Below are 19575 nucleotides of genomic sequence, written 5' to 3'. Positions count from 1 at the left end.
TCCTCAGTCCTTGCCTTTTATTCCCTAAGCAAAATCATGTCTAATTCTGCCTACCTATATAACCCTTCTCCACCGCCTGTATGACGTTACCGTCACTTAATTCACAACTCAATATGAAACAACTTGTGGAGCTGGGAGGGGGCAAGGTTGGTGGGATTTATATTTATGCTGTCCGATGGGTGCTTTAAGCTGTAAATGGAACTTTGGGCCTGATTCAGAGCCAGACGCTATTTGCGCTCGCTCGTTCAGAAAAAAGGGGTGGCTATTCAAATGAACCGTTCGCTCTTTGCGGTCTGTTCACGCCTCTGTCTGAACGAGCGTAAACTACGCCCCCTGGCCGCTCGCATCCTACGTCATGTCCACTATTTATTAGTTTAATCGAGTACATCGACCAGCGTATGAACTGCTCGCTATTCTTGTGGTTGGTTTTTGCTACCACAATCTTGCTAGCAGTTCTGGCTATAAAATAACCCAGTGACGTGGTCAATGACGCTGCTGTATTAATTATGCACAACCATAAAACGCCCGTTTTGACCTTTAAGCACGCCTGCGTTCTGATCTCCACTCCCCGTTTTCAAGGACCTTCCCCTGTTACCACCCACATACGCCTCCTCCTGTCACTCAAATTATCAGGCATTCGCTATTTAGCGAACAAACGATTTTCGGCCGCACTGACTGGTTCGCGCATGCGTATTACGAACCGTACGCATGCGCAGTTGTGCAAACATCGCTCGGAACGAACGAGCGGCCGCTTACGAGCGGCTCTGAATCAGGCCCCTTGTGCGATTTAAATCGGAACAAGGCTCCAATAAGAAGTAAAACCAGTATTTCACATGAATGTAGTGAAAGCAATGTGTGATAATAGTTCACCTGGAGTAATTGAAGTTTTATACTTAAATCAATTGGTCACCAAGCTCACAACTGTATTGCAGCAGAGGGAATTATCTAACTGTGCAGATAGTGGCTAACACGCCTTGTACACGTGATCTGCAGTAGTGCACAGCCTGGACTGGCTCTGTCATATACAGGAGGCGACTGTATCAGATTCCATTCAGACACTGTCTTAAAGATGTGGCAGTTGCTTCAGCTGTCTGCATCATAGTGGGGAGATAATACTTTACTTTGTAACAGAGCTGCAGTGACAGAAGTTGGTTTAATTTGCACCAGTCATCTTGTATCATTCATAGGTCTTTATATAAAAGTGCACTTAATCTGAAATGTTTTAAGATATGATGTGTATCTTTATTATGAACCCTACTGCAAGCTATTTTCAGCCAGAACCCTACTGCAAGCTATTTTCAGCCAGAACCCTACTGCAAGCTATTTTCAGCCATACTAGGCTCTGAAAGGCACTTTGCAGGAAAAGGGCCGCCCCCCTTATTATCATTGGGTTTGGTAGTCCATTAAAGTGGGACGATCATGAATGATTAAGTCATGATTAAAACAATGAAAGATCGCAGTTTCCATGTATACAGTATATAATCTGACACTATTAAGTAGATTACCTTGCTACTTAAATCCCTACTTGTACAGAGCACTGGTGTGCAGCGTTGTGTGGATGGTATGGATAACATGAATATTCATTCACCGTCCAGCACTCGCATCATCTGAGTCTCATACTTGAACGGTTATGGCTAGTAAGTGAGCAGCACAAGCCCTATTCTGCTTTAAGACTGCAAGAATGGGGTGATGGAAAACGGATCCAGGCATCATCAGCATATTGTGCTCAAGGACAATTACAGTAATATATATATATATATATATATATATATATATATGTATGTATATGTGTGTGTGTTATGAACTAGAATTTAGAAGATCAATATAATAGAATTTGGAGAGGTTACTCATACCCCTTTTACACCAGAGCTAAAACCTGGGTTATTGCAGGGTTAACCCGGGCAGCTCCTTGGTGTAAGAGGGAAAAGGGTTGGAATGCCGGGTCGAGTGACCCGGCAATCCAACCCAGGTAACTTGCAGGGTTAAACACAGGGAATAACCCGTGAAACCCTGCAGTGTAAACGGCACGATCTGGGTCACAGTGATGTCATCTCCAAGCCTTCACTTGAATGCCGGAAAAGCCGGATCTCTGCAGACCCGACTCCAGTGTGAACGGCGCCAACTTAGGAATATCCTGGGTTGGCGCCGGGGGAAATTCCAGGTCTCATCCGGATTGGAATTCTGTTCCTACCTCCGGGTCAGACCCGGAATTTCGGTATAAAAGAGGTATTAGACAACATACCCTCCAACTTCCCACTTAATTTATGATTGCAGTCACCTGTGTTGAACTGACTAATCGAAGAGAAGAGAATTTTTAACACAGGTGATGGCAATCATGAATCAAGTGGGAAGTCCAGGAGCAGAGCATTGTGTACCTGATGGAAAGGGTCAAGTTGGAGGGTCTGAGACCATGGTGAGAGGGTAGGCTACAAATTGGCAGCCTCCTACTGTATGAAGGTGACTAGTACACTTTAATGTACACACTAGGCCTTGGCAGGTGATTTTCAGAATATAAATTCACAAGGGGCCAGTCTCTTGCTTCATACTACTACTGTACAGGTCTTTCAGAAATGTCAGCAGAGTGTCCCAAGTTTTAAATAACTGAAACTTCATATAACCAGACGGTAATCAGCGAGTAAAGAAAGCAAACGACATCACGTAAGGTGGCCATACACTGTGCGATGCACCGTGTAGGGCGACTGCCGAGGATCGTGCTGTCACCGCCGGCAATCATGCGGTCCCCGCAGACCGCATGATATGCTGGCTTCCCTCTCCTTCATCTGAATGGGATCGTACATCGCATCCCAGATCAGATGGTTTTGCAGGAAACCTGGGGGGATACGATGTACGACCCCGCGGGAGCGCGCAGCACGATATCCGGTACGATATCGTGCCCATACATGGCATTATATAGCACCTATATCGTGCCGTGTATGGGGGCCTGTAGACTCTCAGGTCGTGTCCAGCTTCACTTCTGTCCTCGGTGCTGAACTCTGGGCTTCATTCAGAGGCGGCCGTACGGTCTACGACCGCACGGCCGCCTCGATGTTTGTCCAGTGTGCATGCGCACGAGGGAGCCGGCTCCTTCGTGCGCATGCGTGAGGCCCGCTACGACCGACAGCGCCTGTCGTAGCGGGTCTCTTTCCAAAGGGGGCGAGCTGTCGATGTTGATTGACAGCTCGCCCCATTTGGAAGGCGGGCCGGGGGGGTGGCAGCCCAAACTGAGGCGTTCCCATGGTAACGCCTGCCGTTTGGGGGAGACCCCACTGACATCACTAGTGATGTCAGTGGAGAGCTTCCGGCTCTGACAGAGCCAGAAGCTCTCCGGGGCTTACGACAAGTGAGACCCTACCCTAGGGTCTCGTCGTAAGCCCCGATGGTCGCGATGGTCTATGACCATCGCGACCATCACCCTAGCGGTCGTTACAGCTATGGGTGTAAACCCACAGCCTAACGACCGAAACAGAGGCAGCCGGTCAGGATGCAAGCGGCCGCCCAGTTTCTGAGCGACCGCTTGCATCCTCCGACCGCCTCTGAATGAGGGCCTCTGTCCGTTGGGCCAGCACACATTTCCACCCAACTTTTACCAATGTACTGTATTTTAATTAGGATGATCTGTGTAAGATTTAAAGAGGTGACTTAATTTCACATAGAAATATATGATAACGAATGGGTCAATTTTATTGACTTTTATTAAACATTTCGTGACAATGTTGTGATTGGTGGGAATGATCAAGTAAAGCGTCATTATTATGTTATAAATGTATCTGACGGAAAGGAGCCTAGCCTGGAATCTTAATATTACCTCACTTTCTGCAGCTTGGCTTGTTGTGTGTATATAGAAGGAATTACTACCCATTCCAAATTGTCCTATGCAGCACTTTTTCACTATAGTTTTATTAAATATTTTAATTGAATCTTTGCATAAACCATTTTAAATTTAGTTTATGTATGTGTGTATGTGTGACCCATATCCCATCTTATGCACCTTGATTTTTTTTTTTACACTTTTTATTTTTTTAAATTAAAATGTATTTTATGCATAGCAGAGCTGAAAAGGAAATTATCATGTGTGAAGTAAAATCACCTTTTCCCCTGTGTAGAGCGGCATCTGTCACACTGATATAAGGACTGGATAATGAAACCGTAAAGATCTATAGATTGTGATGTTGCATTTATGAATGGCTCAGCTCTGGCTGGCATTATGCCAGTTGGTAATCCTTTAGCTCCAAAGTCACTTGTAATGCCACTCAGTGTGTTGCAGCCGTTCACGAGACTCTACCTTTTTGTCATGCTGCTCAGTATATGTAATTATGCATACTTATCTGTTTAATGATATTAAGCTTTTCATGTTGGACACTTTCTCCTATAGAATCTGATTGCTTAGTACAGAATTTTAGTTTTGAGGTGCAATAAAATTAAAATGACCGTTGCAACATGCAAAGTGCCACGCTAGTATGTCTGTGACCTTTGGCTATACATGGATGATTGCTTTTTACATGTGACCGAGATCAGGCTTTGAGAAATTTCAGGGCAGAGGTGCTACGTTCAGTCCAGGCCGATGCTTTCTTCCCAAGTTGGAGCACCTGTTTATTTACCACCCTGCTAATTACAGCAGGTGGGCTTTATGGGGGAAATGTATCAAGCCTCCTAAAGACTGGGCAAGTGGCGATGTTAGCCATACCAACCAATTAGCCTCTAGCTAGCATTTCTCAAATACATTCTATAAAATCATAAGTAGAAGCTGATTGGTTGCTATGTGTAACTTTTTCACTGTTCCACTCTTTAAAGGCGTGATAATCCCCCTCAAATGGGGCGATTCAATTCTTTTTTTTGTAGATAAGCTAATTAACGTGTGCTCAATGTAGCAATTAAATTCTTTTGGGTGCCCAATTCGACCAGGGTTAGCCGTCTGAAGTGGCTGAACCCATCTAAGTCCTTGTTAGGGCGCCCAAACCACGACCTTATCTGACATTTCTGCTTGTCGCCACCTCAGGAGGCTGCGAACAGAAATGCTGGTGGCAATCACACCCGAATGAAGCAAAAATGTAATTGCTCCGCCGAGCCCAATTAGTCGCAGTCACGTACGCTAACTATTATGTGAGAAGGATTGGGTCAGTCTTTTAATTAAAAAAAACAGATAATAGCCCAAGTGCCAGTGGCGGTGTATGGATCTCACTCCCCTATTGTATATACTGCTGCACACCAACAAGAGGCTTTGCCAAACCCCTTAGAATGTAAGCTCCTACGAGCAGGGCCCTCTACCCTCTTGTGCCTCTCCTTACTCTACCTTCATCTACTTCTTACTCTCTACCAGGGCACCTGACACTTGGTCCTTTGCTCTGTTGCTTATTTGGGTGTTATGGTCGCGAATGTAGCAATGTATATTATCCATGTCCTGTAATGTATTGTATTGTACTGTACTGTAAATCAATCTATTTGCTTATGTACTTTGTAAGGCGCTGTGGAACACTTGTGGCGCCATATAAATAAACAATAATAGTGGAAAATAGGCAAAAGAGTGGGTGGCGCTTAGCACACACAGCAAGGGGTATTATATATCGCTTTCTTAAAAAATTAATATTACCATAAATAATGATAGTACAGGATCAACATTTATAAAACTCCCGGGAGTGGGGATATAAATTCTCAATTTAATTACAAGTAGCAGTCTGCCACAAGCCAGTTTATACCTTTTTGGATATATATTTTTGTTGTATACTGTGCTTTTATTGTAATTAAATTGTTGAATTTATATCCCCACTCCCGGGAGTTTTATAAATGTTGATCCTGTACTATCATTATTTATGGTAATATTAATTTTTTAATAAAGCGATATAGAATACCCCTTGCTGTGTTTACTAAGCGCCACCCACTCTTAAGTCTTTTAATTGACCTGGTTTAGAATGGTTTTTAGTGCTATCCAATTGGTGTTGCTGTATTCCCATCAGGCCACCCTTCTGCAGTTTCCGCTTACATGTTAAACCATCCCCCAATATTCACTTAAATGGCAAGTAGAGTTTTGTCTGAGTTGACAGGGAGAAGGGCTGGCTGCCTGTATCCCTAAATAGGGATTACTCCTTCCTAGAAATAGGTTCTGTAAATATAAATTTGGAATTTGGTGCACAAAATAGAAAACGCACATTTATTGGACAATGTCACTGGAGTGTTAAGGTGCCCACACACATAGCGATATTTTACACGATCTGGCCGATTCCGACGAATCGTGACGACAGATCGTGTAAAATATGGCCAAATCGTGAGGAAATCGTGAGTCCTAACTCATGATCACGATGCGATGCGCGTCCCCGCAGGTCGCACATCGCATCGTCAGATCTGCCATGCAGTAGGGCAGATCTGACAATCTGGGACAAAATGCACTGGGGAAAAAAAAAAAAAAAAGTTAAGATGCGCGATAGATCTTACTGCTTTTTACTCCAAATCGTGTGTAGGAGCTGCCGGGGGAGAGTTCAGGGGAAATCGCACACATCGTGGGATCGTGTGCAGATCAGTATGTGTGTGGGCACCTTCCATTTTATGTACTAAAGCCCAACTTTATATTTTCACACTTTTCTCCCTGCCTCACATCTGCCAGCTTCCTCTGTTTCACCTCCAGGTTTTGCTTGGCAAATCATAGCGAAAGATCTTCTGAAATGGCAGCCAGAGCTCCTGTATTCAGATGTAGGGGTATATTTACTAAGGTGAGAGTTTTTAGAAGTGGAGATGTTGCCCATAGCAACCAATCAGATTCTACTTAACATTTATCTAGCACCTTCTAGAAGATATTAGCTAGAATCTGATTGGTTGCTATGGGCAACATCTCCCACTTCTAAAACCTCTCACTTAAGTAAATTTACCCCGTAGTCTGTAAAGTCCTTTAATATAATGGGTCGCCATTTTGTTTTGAGTTGTCCTTAATTTAGCTGTGATGTACGCTGCATAATGGCGAGTGTAGCGTCATGTGTGCTAGTTCAAAGCCACTTTCAGGGAGCGCGCACACATATGTAAATGTACATGTCGGTAAAATGGACTATTACAATACAATGTGCAGCAAACAACTATACAGGGGAATTATGTTGTACTGTTTTTTTTAAATGTGAGACTGCTGAATTTGTTTTCAATCTTAATGGCGAGACGAGCCAATAATCACATTTTTACTGCTCATTGCAGGAATTAGCGATGGATATGTGGGAACAAACCTACAGCGCCACAATCACTGTATAGCAGAAGTTGATGCAAACCTGGTTTCTAGACCTAATTGTAGTCAATACAGGGCGCTCAGCAGAGCTGACGGCCACAAAACTAAACTTCGCTAACTGGTGATCTGACGAATATGGAAGGAGATTATAAAGCCAAACAATGTGTTTAGTAGTAATAACGAGATGTGACATACAAACTAATTACTTACAGGTTGAGGAACCATTTAATTACATGTTACCATTACATGGGATCAATAATATTCCGTCCGACCATACATTCATGGTGACTGATTTGTTGGCAGCAAATTGTGCTTTTCACACCTTTATGGTTGTTTTGACTGTTAATGTAACATACATAGTAGATGGGATTCCTGGAAAGCACAGCCTGAAATACATTTCTAACACAATGTCATATCTGCCGTGCCTGTGATTTGGTCGCTGCCTATGTTTGCTGTTTTGTTGCTTAGTAACTCTTCGTCATCTAGTGGCAGAATATCTTTATATCGCAAGACCTTTATGTTCAGTCCGTGAACCTTCTATCTGAATTTATTTCTATTGAAGCATTGTTTTCTGCTTTGAAAATGTCACAAATCTGTTTATGGTTACTATTAAGCGTAATAACACGGGGTCCTGAATTTAGATGTTCGGAACACTTGATAAAAAAACATTGTTGTAAATTGAAATTCAGTTCCAAACTCGCATTGATTTTCAGAGGAAATTAGCAGTTTTTTGTACGCACCCTCCTAAACAGGAGGAAATGTAGGGAAAATCTTTATTTTAAGGTAAAATATGTTGGGACACGGTGCGGAACCTCCGGTATATACCTCCCAAAGAATAATCTTAATTTGGCCAATAAAGACATATCAGTTTTCAGGTGAATTACTCTAAAAAGCTCAGTTATGGGTTATATGATGTGGGACAGGTATGTGGAGGTGTAAATGATGTGGGGACAGGTATGTGGAGGTGTAAATGATGTGGGACTGGTATGTGGAGGTGCAGGCCGGCTCTTGGGGCATTCGACCAGTTCGGTCAAACAGGGCTGCCACCCCATAGAGGGCGCAGTCCTCCTGACCATCACAATTTCAGCGGGACACTGTTCCGCTGTTCCACCCGCCGGCTGAAATGCCTTTTTCGGGCACATGCAAGGGAGAATGGGCGCCAGCCTATACTGGCATAGGGCGCTGCTACACCTGGAACCGGCCCTGTGGAGGTATAAATGATGTGAGACAAGTATTTGGAGGTATTGTATTGATGGGAGATGACCGTTAAATGTGTGTGTTCCACCTTTTTACAAAATTATTTGAAACGCTGAGAATTTACTAGACAGACATTTTCCTGTACCCCAAAGTACGGCAAAGACTTACATTTTATGAAGTACACTTGCTTGCTATCATTTTTCAACCATTAATAAGTGCAAAAATCAGCCATTTGACATCTTTTAAGAACCTTTAGTACTTTCCTTTTGGCCACTAACAGCCTATATGCTACCTCAGTTGTCACTTTTTTGTGGTCCAGGATGGTTTCTCCACTATTTAACACACTTCTTCCAGATTGCATATTGTAGAAAAGCTGCACAACCTTGCCGAGAGTACAGCGATTTAGCATTTGTAATTGAATCTCGCATTTCTCGAGTGCGCACATTCACGTGATCTATGTGCGTTTCATGAAACAAACTCACTCCTAATTGATTTGACCCCCATAACAGGAATCCTAAAAGTTGTAGATGTACAATATAACCTTTATCAATTGAACAATTATTGAAGATTGTAGGTTAATATGACTTTCTTTTAAACATTTAATTTTGTAATAATAATAATAATGCCTTAAAGTTTTTAAATTATTATAAATAAATGAAGAAGAAATCTTTGTTTAATTATTAGTTTCCAAATTGTAGATTTACCATGTTGACTAAAATGTAAATGTCGGTTGTGAAAATAGTTTGACATCGGTCAGTTTTCCCAACATGCTTTTAATAGTTTTCATCTAGTTCTTGCTTCTGATAATTCATCAACAACCTAAAGTTGCTTTCCTGGTTTATGTTCACTGTCCGAATGGGTTGTCAAGTGCTCACCAGTACATCTGTTTACAATTACTAAATGCACGTTGACATTTTGTACCAAAAATAGATCTTCTACAATGTAGACACATTTTATAAATGGGTTTGATTTATAAGATGACTGTCACATTTCCGTGTTGTACGTGTATGGCCTGTTAAGGCTTGTGTCTACCGTTGGAACCCCTGGTTATATTAATGACCAAGACAAACCTGGTTGAAATTAATTTAAGCTGACAGTCATATTTACACCCCTGTGCTGTAAACTAATCTAAGGGCAGTTGTATTACTTTTTTCCCCATTAACCTTGACCAGTAACTGTATTTCAAAAACTATATATATATATATAATTGGTGATCTGGAAGCAATGCTGGTAGGTAATTTCTGAAGACTCTTGCGTTCCCTCATGTTTTATTAGACATGTTTTATAGCACATGCATAATATCTATATATTTTCTTATTTCTCAGAAATTGTGGCTTACACAATATTTAAATGTTTTGATTGATTGGTAAATTCTGCATTAAATGTGTTACGGAATTTACCTCCTGCTTTGTAAATGTAAACATCAGCTATTCTAATCTGTGAGGCAGAAATAAAAGTGTAACATAATTAATTCAAACTTGTATACTTTTTTTTTTGTACTAACACCATGTAGTCTTAAAATGTTTCTAAATCCTGTAAGGATTTGCAAGTTAAAACATTTTTTGAGTGCAAATGTTTATGTTAAAAAGGGGAAGATATGTTATTTTCATGTAGAAGTTAGGAAGAAAGTGAAATTAGGCTGAATAATTTGTTCACTCATGTGGGTCACCCTCTAGCTGGTTTGCTGATGTCTCAAATTACATTGCCCTAGGTCCGGGCTTGGTTGGCTATCTCTACATCTTAACGAGGTTCTGGGAATTTCAGCTTCTTTACAAAAGTTTGCTTTGTGTGTCCTCATCTCCCTCCCACCTCTCCTTGTTTGCAGGATGCTACATCTGCTGACATTCGAAAAGCCTATCGCAAGCTCTCCCTAACTCTGCACCCAGACAAGAACAAGGAGGAAAACGCAGAAACTCAGTTCCGACAAGTAAGTAATTAATATTGTTTTAATACATTTTATGGATTTTGTATGCCTGAAATATATAAATATATATTATTATTTTTTTGTCTCTACTGTTGTAATTTTGTAGGGCTGTAGTCACAAATCAAACAAAATATTAATAGTATCCTTTTACTTAAAGAGATAATACTGTCCATTAGATTTCTGCAGAATAGATTGCTTGAGAATTTCACTTTAAATTATTTTTAGTGTATATTGTGCCGAACCCATGTATAATAGAAGACATTTCTTCAACGACAGCCAGTAATCGCAATCTTGTGGTGTTTGTTTTTGTTCTTTTGTTTTTTTTTTGTTGTTTTTTTTGTTTTTTTACAACACTGATCAAGATTTTCTGTTTTAGTTGGTAGCAATCTATGAAGTTTTAAAAGATGAAGAACGGAGAGCAAGGTAAGGGCACTTTCTGCATTATTCTTGTTGTGAATTGGAGTGTTTGTTAATTTACCAAGTTGACTCCACTTTCGCTTTGTAATTCAATCATTTTCACTCTGTTTTCATTTTGAATTTGGAGACAAGTTAAAAAAAAAATTCTGCAGCACTCTAATTGCCTCCTTGCGATTTAATACTATTTTACAAAATCTGTTTGCTGTTATTCTCAGTTTATCAGTTTTCTAGTGCACATAACCAGCATCTATCTTTTTTTTTTTTTTTTTTTAATTATTGTATCCTAGTTTTAATGTAGTGCCTCTTTCATCATTGCTGTAATTTTAATTGTCTCATATGAACCGGCTTTTTTTCATAATTTGTTCTGTTAGACGTCAGATGTACTGGTTATAGTGTGTTTGAACAATGGAGACTTTTCTTGCGATAGATAATAGGCGTTAGAGGCAGAACCAGAGGTAGAATCTATACATGCCATTATGTTTGTTTCTTGCACACAACCCGTGTACAAATTGCTCTTTTGGATATCTCTGTGCTATATTTGGGGACCCAGTATTTAGGATTGATAATATAAGATTCACACTTATAACGTTGCTGCAGACACACGCATTGGGCAGCATACCAAATTCCTCATAGGCTCCAAGTGCTGCATTATCATTCGCTGTTTGCTAACATTAATTTCTTATTTACTCATCTAAGACACTTCATTAGACACACTTTTTGGCCCCGATGCTTGGCACAAAACCCCTGTACAACCCCAAAGGGGCGAATGAGCTGAAGTGTGTGTTTTAAACCCTGCCAAACAGCAGATCTTTATCTCTATGCTGGTCCAGTCAGAGTGACAATGCAGTACACAGGCACGTTCTAGGCTGAGCTCTCACACGGCTCATTCTCATAAAGTGCAATCCATCATTTCACAGGGCTTTCGTATCTTACAGAAATGTGACTTAATGTCTTTAAAATGTGTTTGTAGTCGAGCCATACCCAAAATGCAAAAACATTTTACCACTTCCAGCGTTCTAAAAATTTCCATCCGTTTAATGTATTGTAAAACTATCCCTCTCTTCATCATGTTATTCTGCTTCACGGTGTGGTTCAAATCTTTTGGTAAGTAGCAAGCTGGGATTGGACCTCTCTGTGCACAAAAAGAAGGTTATTGACAAATTAAAAATAACATTAACATACCAAATGGTCCAAGTTAGTGATTTTAAGCCAAACAAAATATGTACTGGAAACAATACAAAACATTCTCCATATCTCTCCTCCTTTCTTGGCTTTTTCTTATAGTGATCTCAGTTTTGAGTTGTAGGGCCTGCTTGATTTATTTTAACATGCAACTCCATCCGCCCACTCTTGTCTTATTGTACACCTTCTGTTTTTTGGCCTTGTGCCTTGATTTTGCTGGAGGCAAGTAGTAATCCCCCATAAACACTTAATCTTTTTGGGCTCGTTTGGTAATTGAGATAAAATAAATATATAAATATCGAAGCCATTACTGTTAGGGCCTTGCTGGTTAACCTTTTTCGCAAGGGGAAAAATGGATTTAAATTAAAAGAATTTGAAATTTGAGTGACTGCTTGATGCATACTGACACATGTCTGTCATGAGAGGCACGTCAGTGACTGTCTTTCTAACATTTGTATGTTTTGTAGTACCCTATAGTTACTCTAGTATATATAGAAAGAAAGAATGGAATAGTCCTGTCTTTTTTTTGAAATATTGGCAAAAGTATAAATGTATATTTGTCCCATTACATATGTTGAAATTTTCAAATTGTTTTGTTTTGAAATAATTCTAAATAAAGGTTGAATATGGATGCATACTTGACTTAAGGTGAGTTATCATCCAATTTAAAATTCTATAAAGTGGATTTTTTTTATAGTTAGGAAAATGCTTATATATTAAAGGAACTTTTTCTATCCATAATTAATGTAAAAAAAAATAGTTTAATCCAGTTTTAATTTTATAAAAGCTTTTCAGATTTTCACCTATCGCAACTATATCCTTTTTAAAACTGGTTGTAAAATGCTTCTGAAGGAATTTCAATTCAATAATGAACATGCCCGCTTGTCAAGTTATTAGTATATTGTATTTAAAATAAAAACTAAAATTGTTTAATTATAATTTCATTTGTTCCTTAATTGTGTGTAATTGGTTTTGTGCAACCTCTCAGATAAGGCATTATATGTTATGACAAATGGAGTTTCTGAATGCAGAAAAGCAGATTTCTTTTACCATGGTTAATGAAACCTGTCAGGAATAATAGAAAGGGAAATTGAGCGTTTCTTTTATTGATACAGCCCATAGCACATAGGTATACAATATGTTTCTGGTCAATTTGGCACTTGTAGTGTTAAAGTCATCTGCAAAATTGTCAACATCAACACACGCACACATTTTCTTTCTTTGGTCTTTGAACTTTACTGTTGGCTTTAGTATTTTACTTTTATTAAATTATAAATGTAAGGAAAGTTATGTACGTTTACAAGCTAATCTAAACCTATGACAAAGTTGTTGTTTTTTAGTAGTGTATTGTAGGTTTCCAAAGGAGGATAGTGCAGATGCACTCTAAATTAAATGAAGAACATTTCATTGGGTCACACTCCTCATGTTTAGAATGCCTGTTCTAATGTGTGCATGAAATACCTGTATCCAGAGTATATTTTAACACTTCTAGGTAATGTTCTCCTAACATTACAAGTGCTATAGTCAGATATTTTAAACTGATGTTTTGTGGCCCCTCTCCCTTTTAATACATTCCTGCTGCTTTTATTTTCATAATGTTCTACACTAAATTATGATTTATGACTTAAGTATATTATTATTATTATTATAAACAAAGGGATTTTGGTGTATATTGAATTGGTAAAGGGGACCTAATAATAACTGTATTAAAATGCAAATCCTTAAAACATGTTGACATTTTGTTTTTAATTATTGGGAGCTTATAAAATGGTTTTTCAAGACTAGATCATTGGTGTCCACCGTAAAATGTCACGAAGACTCATAGGTTAAAAACTGGCCGAGTGGTTTGCCCTTAAACTTTTGAATCCTCCTAAACCCAGATTTGGATATAATTTAAGTCTTTATTTTCTCCTGAAATTCAGGTTTTACTTTCTTAGAATTACAGCCCCCTAGTGTGTTTGGATTAACAGGATTAGTGGGAATAGATAGCAATAAGTGTTTGATACATATGGCACCCTAATGGAAGCATAGGGTGACAAGTATTGACTGAGAAAATGTCCTATAGGGATCATATGGTTTTGCTTCTTAAAAATCAAAGAGCACATAATTTATTGCATGGGATGAAAAGTAATAGAGGTACACTTCATATTCCTTATACATTACAACTACATTTATGATTGAATTGTTGGGCTCTTTTTTTTTTTTTCTCTCCAATTTACGTGTGACATTCCATATTGGATCAATCACTAAGCGAGAAACCACTGAAATTAAAGAAAATAATGGCAAGAAATGTGTATTGTTACAATTGATTCTGAACAGTTTATTTCTGCCCAAATTTTAACTTAAACAGCTGCCTCATTTTAAGACCTTGACTGACAAAAACCGATATATGTTTAACATACTAAGTACATTTCTATGATATGTGATGTTACCTGTAGTATTGTTTGAGAAACCGTATGAATGAACTCTTTGCAGCTGTGTTACTTGTACATTGCCTTTCCCAGCATGCTCCAGTAGCAATGTGTGGCATGACTCCATTAGGGAACCAATTGATTAGGAAGGAAATGTATAGGTTTCGGTCAGGTTATGTTAATACATGACATCTATAATTCTTTTCACCTTTGTCAGGCTAGAATGGATTGCAAACCTATTTTAAGGAGCCAATTTAATTCTGTGCAATGGCTGGGATGTGCCCTTGTAGAATGGCACATTGTGACCAACAACATCTCAAGTTTTTCCATGCACCCCAAAGAGGTGCACAGGGAAACTTGCAATGTTAGAGCTTACCGTAGTATGTGATTTTTGGCCACCCATCACACAGAATTGGATCTGTTCCAAATGATGGTTGTATCATTCCAAAAAGCTTTATAAATACTTAGGCTATATCCCCATAGTACAAAAACTTGAAAATAAAGCAAGGCTTAAAATGTAAAGCTTTATAAATTATGGGTTGTATCCTCAGACAGTAGAATTTCTTTATTGATATTTTTGAAAATATAAATTTTCTATACTTTCTGAATATCATGTTGTTTGTATTAAGTTATAATTCTATATTGAGTACTTCTTGTAAGATTATATAATGGTTACACAATTTTACCAGTTGCACAGCATGGAATGAGAACCATGTTCATGGGAAATTTCACTAATTTGGTAGAATTAACTTTTTCAGCTGCTTATGTTTTTTTTTTTTTTTCTTTTCTTTTTTTTGTTTATATTTGTAATTAATTAAAAATGTTAAATATATTAAAAATATTCCCACCACTTAACTATTAGTACTTTCTCGGTATATGCATATATTTTATTTACTGCTGAAAGTATTTAAAAACTTTACTCATTGACGTGGATGCTGTTAATACAGGTTGTATTTGATCTGGCACTGTAAATAATATGGCAGTGATAAATAGCTCAGTACTTTTACTCTGTAGAACATATACACTAGTGTGTAATATGTTAGCTGTCCTAATATTTTAAGCTGATAGCTGGCTCTATTGTGCTGAGCTCATCATTTTAGATATTTTTGACCACCCCCATCGGCTCGAATGTTTTGGAGGTGTCTTTTTACATTCATCTGTAGTGAAAAGATCCTGTAAAGCTGTGCAGTTTGTCACAGTCCGCAGTAAGGGCTCATTAGATTTGCTTTACACAGCGAGGACACACTAGTTGCCTCTTTTTTTTTTTTTCCACCATTCCACATGTTCGTTAACAATGCAAAGAATTTCGCCTGCTCCCTTTTCAGTCTTAAAAACCTAGGATAGCCTAGCATCAAAGTGCATGTAATGTGTATTTACTAAATGGTTTAAACATCAGCTGATAGTCCATAAATCAGCCATATAAATTCTACTCACAATTTTCTTGCAAATTCTATCTGAGAAGGCGCAGCAGCGTTTCATTCTTAGTTAATAAATGGATAGGTTTGTTTTGCCATTTGCTAATTTATATTGCTCAAGTAGAGCAGGGCCTTGACCTTCACCATCTTCTCTATATATTTCACTTTTTATTCACCTGTTAAGTTTGAGAAAAGCTGGCCACACACGTGCTATATGCACCGTGTGACGCGATGGGGATGGGACATCCGACATATCGGGCGGTCCCCACACATGGTCCCGCACCCGCATAGCGCTGCATGGATTTGCACATCGCATCCCCAGATCGACTGAACCTGCAGTAAGATCTGGGGGTGCGATGTACGCCCCTACGGGTGCGTGTTCTGTCCGATATCATGCCCATACACGGGTCGATATAGCAGTCAAATCGTACCAATCCATCGGATCGGCTGCTTTATCGCACCGTGTATGGGCACCTTTAGAATGTCTGTGTAAGACAAAGTTTCATGATGTGATTGTGGTTAATTTTGGCAAGGGAATTAAGAAGAATTGAACTCTATATTATATAACAAGGTTCCCCCAGTTACAAATATACAGCACTACTACTTTTCAGGTCTCTAAAGCTCAAAGGTGTAAATTATTTCTTGTTACATTTCAGTACATTAAATTGTTCTATATATTTTTTTTTAATAGTGGCTATACTATATTTTGTAATTTTGTTCATTGCATTGCTAGGCTATCCTGTTAGCTTAATTTTTTTTTTTTTTACCAACCTCTGTACCAAAAGTGGGTTTTAATGGAAGCTATCTTCTTTTAAAATGGACAGTTGTGCGAGCCATCATGTTCATTGATAGTAAAATCAATGTGGAATTGATTGTAAGGATTAATCCTTGGAGACATTTGCTCAGAGCTGCACACATTGTTCAGTAAAGTGCTCTCTTAAGCATCTAATGCATTAAATGTATACCACGTTAACCCTTGCACTGCCAGGAACTGATTTTTAATTTTTTTTTCAAAGCTGAAGACCTACTATGTAAGTGTGTTTTTTGTAAAGCATTCACTCTTTTGTCACATGGTGTTTATCATTTTCTTTGTTTTTCTTCCAACTAGCAATTATTTTTGTTTTTTTCAATTCTGCCATAAATATATTTACACTTTAAATACATAAATATCAGATTGAATTTTTTTCCACTCTCCCTCTTTCTCTCCAAATAACACTAGGTATCAATTTAATAATAAGTATGGAAGTAGCAACTGCATTTGTTGGTTTTTAATTGATTTACATGTCAAGACTGGCAGTTTAGCAGCTGCGCTATTATTCCTGGATTGGTCAATTTACTTGAGAAAAACCTACTACGGAGTCCTAGTGACCTGCATGACAATATAGGCCCTATTTCTATTCCAGTAATTAGGCTTGCCACTAACTTGGAATATTTTTAATTAAAATATTTTGGTCAATGTGTTGCTCCAAATTAGGCCTTTCAACGTTGATTTTAATTCTTGGCAGTATGTGAGCTTAATCCTTTATGGCTGCAGCTGAATTTAAGGTTAACAGGTTGTATGTCTTTAAAAAAAAAAATAATTTAAATGAAAAAATAATTACTTTTACCCATTACACAGTGGGAAATATGCTAGAGATAGTGTGCATATATTCTACTGGGCGTCTGATGCTGTATGCAATTCTGACATTTTTCTGTGCAGAGGTTTTATATAGTAAATGTTTTTTTTTTTTAAATGGAGTACTTTTAAAAAGTGTTTTTCTTTTATGATGCATACAATTTTTACAGCCTTGCCATGGCATATCAATTAAAAAGACAGCATGTTTTTAAAACCTAATTTAAGTACTTGGGAATAACAGGGTAAATTACTTAATCTGTGGTATACACAGATGTACCTCAGACAGGTTATTAAGGGGTACTTTGTTCAACTCAACATAACTGTTTTCCAGATTAGTTTAAAAAAAAAAACTATTTATGCAAACGAGGTGTTTATCATTTTAGAGGGTTAAAGAGTAAGCATTTATAGATATGAGGGATAATTGTTCAATACATAAACATTAGTGGATATATGGTCATGATTTTATTTTTAAATAAAGTGTAGGAAGGAATAAGATAGAAAACAATTTTAAAAATATTTCAGAATAAATTCCCACTGTGCACTGCCCATTTATTCTTCTGCAGCTCTCAGGTTATATGCAAATTAGAGGGAGGTGGCAAAAGAGATGTGGAATGCACAAAATATTAAAAAGTGAGCATTTTTTTAAAGTTATTTTTTAAGTGTTAGAGTGGAAATGGCCATTTTTTAATTGTACAAATTTTAATGAGAATAATTATTTACTAGGAAATATTGATGTCACTATGACATGAGGCTATGCAATCTTTCCTTTTACTAGGAACATTTTTTGAAACATATGCATTAGTTCCTAGTAAATCTATTTGTTGAGTTATCATCTAATTTAGATTAGCCAATAAAATGCAGCCACTACTCTGTGTTAGGCATCTGATATGCTTTAAAGGATGAGCATGATGGGTATTACAATGTACTTGCTAAGGCTGCTATCTCAGTTGTCAGAACCTCATGCACTTAATTTGCATGTGGACCTGACTACTTTAAAAACTATCTGCTGTCGATACCTCCCAACATTGGTAGATTCCCGAATCGGGATGGGGCATGACCCACAGCACACTGGGGGTGTGGCGATGTCATAGTGGCTGCACCAGGTTAAATGCCTCCCAATCGAAAGTGAGACCGTAAACTATGTTTTCATTGTTTATCCTCTTTAATCACCCTAATTCCACAACACCTTTATGTTAACTGGGAAAAAATATACCAGCAAGAAAAAGAAATGATCAGTTCCTGTTTGTGACATTATCCTGCTTTGCTGATATGCCCATGAATGCAAGTCTGGACTGCGTTGATTTCAGGCCTGGACAATGACTGATGGGGGTCATGTGTTCGGTTGCAACAACCAGGACCTTATCTGTGTAGAGTTTGTATGTTCTAATGCGTGCGTGGATTTTTTTCCCCACAGTCCAAAAACATAATGGTAGGTTAATTGGCTGATGACAAAATAAACCTGTGTTTGTGTATATATGTGTGTGTATATATATATATATATATATATATATATATATATATATATATATATGTGTGTTTGTTTGTGTATATATATATATATATATATATATTACACATGCACTGTGTGATAGGATGGTGCTATATAAATTCCTATATAATGACTTTCCTTAACCACTATTGCAATATGTGTGTTCAGTACAGTTTGGCGGCTGCCGGTTAGTTTACACCTCCCTTACCTTTTTAGTTCTATAATAAAATCCCCCTCCCCCAGTCTAGCAGCAAGGTGTGTGCATAGGACATCTGCCACTCATTAGACCCTCCCCTCCCCAGCAGCCCTGCTAATTGTCACTTCTGCCAGAGGTTGCAGGAGAATTTTGAATGTCAGCGCTCATGTCACCTCTTGTATCAGGGACGCTGACTGGAAGCCACGTCTCTTCTCTGTCAATAATCCTGTCACGTACACGGAAGCTCGGCATGTGATTGGCTATTTACAACATAGGAAGCACTGAATAAGTCATTAGGCTTATGGCTATGTTCTTGAGGTCAAGATATCACACCCTCAGTTTACTCATAGCTCGTAGAGCAAGCTATTCTCAGATTAGTTTGCCTTTACACCAAGAACATCATTTTCACTGAATACATTTTCAGTGCTTGTAGACAGTCGTGCCATAGATTTGCGGCCTGTGTAGAAATTGTAACGTAGAGATTTTAATCATTGACAACAATGTTCTGTTGAAATTCATAACAATTGCATT

General features: G+C 38.4%; 1 protein-coding gene across 2 annotated transcripts in view; it reads left to right on the top strand.

Moving 5' to 3' along the window:
- The window catches only part of DNAJC1 (DnaJ heat shock protein family (Hsp40) member C1), a 157570-nt gene that overhangs the window by 43883 nt on the left and 94112 nt on the right, over nt 1-19575 (top strand). For both annotated transcript variants that reach the window (XM_088454240.1, XM_088454238.1), the window contains exons 2-3: nt 10221-10322; nt 10696-10742. In XM_088454240.1, coding sequence (XP_088310366.1) covers nt 10221-10322; nt 10696-10742 — 149 coding nt within the window. The remainder of the gene's footprint in view (nt 1-10220; nt 10323-10695; nt 10743-19575) is intronic.

This window comes from Taudactylus pleione, unplaced genomic scaffold (genome assembly GCF_031769625.1).
Source record: "Taudactylus pleione unplaced genomic scaffold, aTauple2 ptg000610l, whole genome shotgun sequence".
Taxonomy (NCBI): domain Eukaryota; kingdom Metazoa; phylum Chordata; class Amphibia; order Anura; family Myobatrachidae; genus Taudactylus; species Taudactylus pleione.
This window is presented reverse-complemented; position numbering and strand designations above follow the sequence as displayed.